The sequence below is a fragment of the Limulus polyphemus genome, unplaced genomic scaffold (genome assembly GCF_000517525.1).
Source record: "Limulus polyphemus unplaced genomic scaffold, Limulus_polyphemus-2.1.2 Scaffold9948, whole genome shotgun sequence".
Taxonomy (NCBI): Eukaryota; Metazoa; Arthropoda; class Merostomata; order Xiphosura; family Limulidae; genus Limulus; species Limulus polyphemus.
In genome coordinates, this window is record NW_013675558.1 from 13374 (window position 1) to 15902 (window position 2529).

Here is a 2529-nt window from a genome sequence, read left to right on the forward strand (position 1 = left end):
ACTTGGATGCAGTAAACCAGTTAAGTAACCTACTTGGATGTAGTAAACCAATTAAGTAATCTACTTGGATGCAGTAAACCAGTTAAGTAACCTACTTGGATGCAGTAAACCAGTTAAGTAACCTACTTGGATGCAGTAAACCAGTTAAGTAACCTACTTGGATGCAGTAAACCAGTTAAGTAACCTACTTGGATGCAGTAAACCAATTAAGTAACCTACTTGGATGCAGTAAACCAGTTAAGTAACCTACTTGGATGCAGTAAACCAGTTAAGTAACCTACTTGGATGTAGTAAACCAGTTAAGTAACCTACTTGGATGTAGTAAACCAGTTAAGTAACCTACTTGAATGCAGTAAACCAGTAAATCTCATGATGAGTCATAGAATAATTGATGTGGCATTACAGTTGTCTGCCGTTGTTTTAAAAATGAAAGTTGTTATTTGTCCACAACTGACAAAACATTAAAGTAAACAAATGATATTTTAACCATGTTTTCTGTGTTTCATCCCACCCAGCCTCATGTGCCAGTGATTCATATAGCAGATAAAAGATGGTTCAAACACCATTTGCATATTCGGGTAAAAGAAATGTTAACGTAAAAACTTTAGAAAATCACGATTTTTAAATCCAATTACATATTACCTTAATAGTGTATCCGTGGGTGATGGACGTCTTTCTACACTTGATCTTGGTGTCAGGCTGCCAGCCAGAGAAGCCGCGTGCGTTTCTTGCACAGGTTCAAGTGAGGAGATCTCTGGATGACTGGCGTAATTGGGGTATTCTGGGTGCAGAACTTGTGTGGTATTACAGTCATTACCTAACTCTGGGGTGTAGTCTTGGCTTTCTAGTAATTGATTTACATTAACTTCAGTCAATTCTGGCGAATTGAGGATTTCTGATGGGGCTATAGATAAAGGATCTTCAGGTTCGTTAAACGTGTTCGAAAGAAGCGCTGGTGAAGCGTTATTTTCATTGTTATCTTGCGATGCTAATGTCGCTGCAGAATGTGACAAATTCTTCCCTACAGTGTCCGTGTCTGACAGAGTAACATCGTCCCTAGAAAGGCTAAACTCGAGTAGCTCGACACTCCCCTGATTCTCCGAAACACACCCCTGGTATTTTTGTGTACTCTCTTGTGCAGTTAAAGGTTGTCTAGGATATTTTTTATCTGCTATATGATCGTTTACAGGATCTTGATGAGATACGCTATCAGAAGTCCTATGTTCTGTCCCTTTCGTAGAAAATTCCGTTTCTAATGTCATTTCTACATCCTCGTCCTTCGGATGGCTTTTTGCGGTTCGAGTATCTACCGTTTCGGCTTGTCCTTCACTCTGTGTTCTGGCTGATCCTGTAAGGAACAAATAATCTTAAAGTTATCAGAGTCATATATAAGTAACTTTTATATTTTATTAATAGAAACTATGCAATATGTATTGGTAAGCATGTTACAGTAAACAAGTTGGTTGTTATGCATATTTCCATTTAAGGTAGATTTGCAACGAAGACATCAGACTTCATTGTTGTTGTTTTTTTCAAATGGACAAGTTAATTCATCTTTGGGTTTTGTCATTTACTGATGCTATTTTTGGGTTTGTTAATGATTTTGGTTGTTTTTTTTATCTCAACGGCATCTTTTGTGCAAGTGGACTTAATGGTCAATTCAGAGACCCCTAGTGTTCAGGTATAACCATCCCTATGTTATGAACATATCGAAAGGGAAGTAACCAGTCAAAAGCATCCATTATCAGAAAGGCTTTGTCCGACTCGTTAGACTAAATAACGAGATTTAATGTCACTTTTAGCTCTGGGTGCGTTATAAAAGTGGCAGACAATCAATCCCATTATTCGATTCAAAGCCGAACAAAACCTTTGTGGCAGTTATTATTACTGTGTGGCCTTCCGTCGGATCAGTAGTTCAAAATTAGGGATGGTTATATTCGAGTCCTTGGGATCTCCGATTGGTCATTTAGCTCACCTGTACATACGGTGCCGTTGAGGTTAAAATACCAACACCTGACTTAAGCTCAATTTTTATTTGTATTTACACTATTCCAATAAACAGTACTAAGCCTACGGGATTTATTTATGCTCATTTTTTTACCACGTTAAAGAATTATATTCATCTGATAAAAAGAAATAGTTTTAAAAACAATTATGATAATTTTGATATCCTCAAAAGCTGAAAGAAATTATGATATCAATATCTAAGAGAAGACACGAAACACGTTAATACTAACCTGTGCTGTCTGTACTTCTCTGATGAGTTAGACTTGTTGTTTCATTCATTTTTGTAGTTTTTTCAATAGGCTTACTGATAGTAATAAGAGGTACATCTTCATCATCACCTCCCCTTTTAGGACCGTCTCCTGTATTCCTTCAAAAAAACAAATGAAGAATAGTAACATTCTTTTGTAGACAGTTCGCGAGAAAAGGTATCAATGTTTATCCGACTTTTTTTTTGCTTATTTGTGCTTTATATATATATTTATTTTTTTTTTTTTTTTTTTTTTTTTTTTTTTTTTTTTTTTT

At 36.0% G+C, this 2529-nt stretch overlaps 1 protein-coding gene across 1 annotated transcript in view; it reads right to left on the bottom strand.

Annotated features, from left to right (window-relative positions):
• Positions 1-2321, bottom strand: part of LOC111083523 — a 5607-nt gene extending 3286 nt beyond the window's left edge. The window contains exons 1-2 of the mRNA XM_022380105.1: positions 2238-2321; positions 643-1348 (exon numbers count right to left, since the gene is read on the bottom strand). Of these exons, the coding sequence (XP_022235813.1) occupies positions 643-1348; positions 2238-2286 (755 nt within the window). The 5' untranslated portion in view covers positions 2287-2321. The remainder of the gene's footprint in view (positions 1-642; positions 1349-2237) is intronic.
• Between the last annotated feature and the right edge of the window lie 208 nt (positions 2322-2529).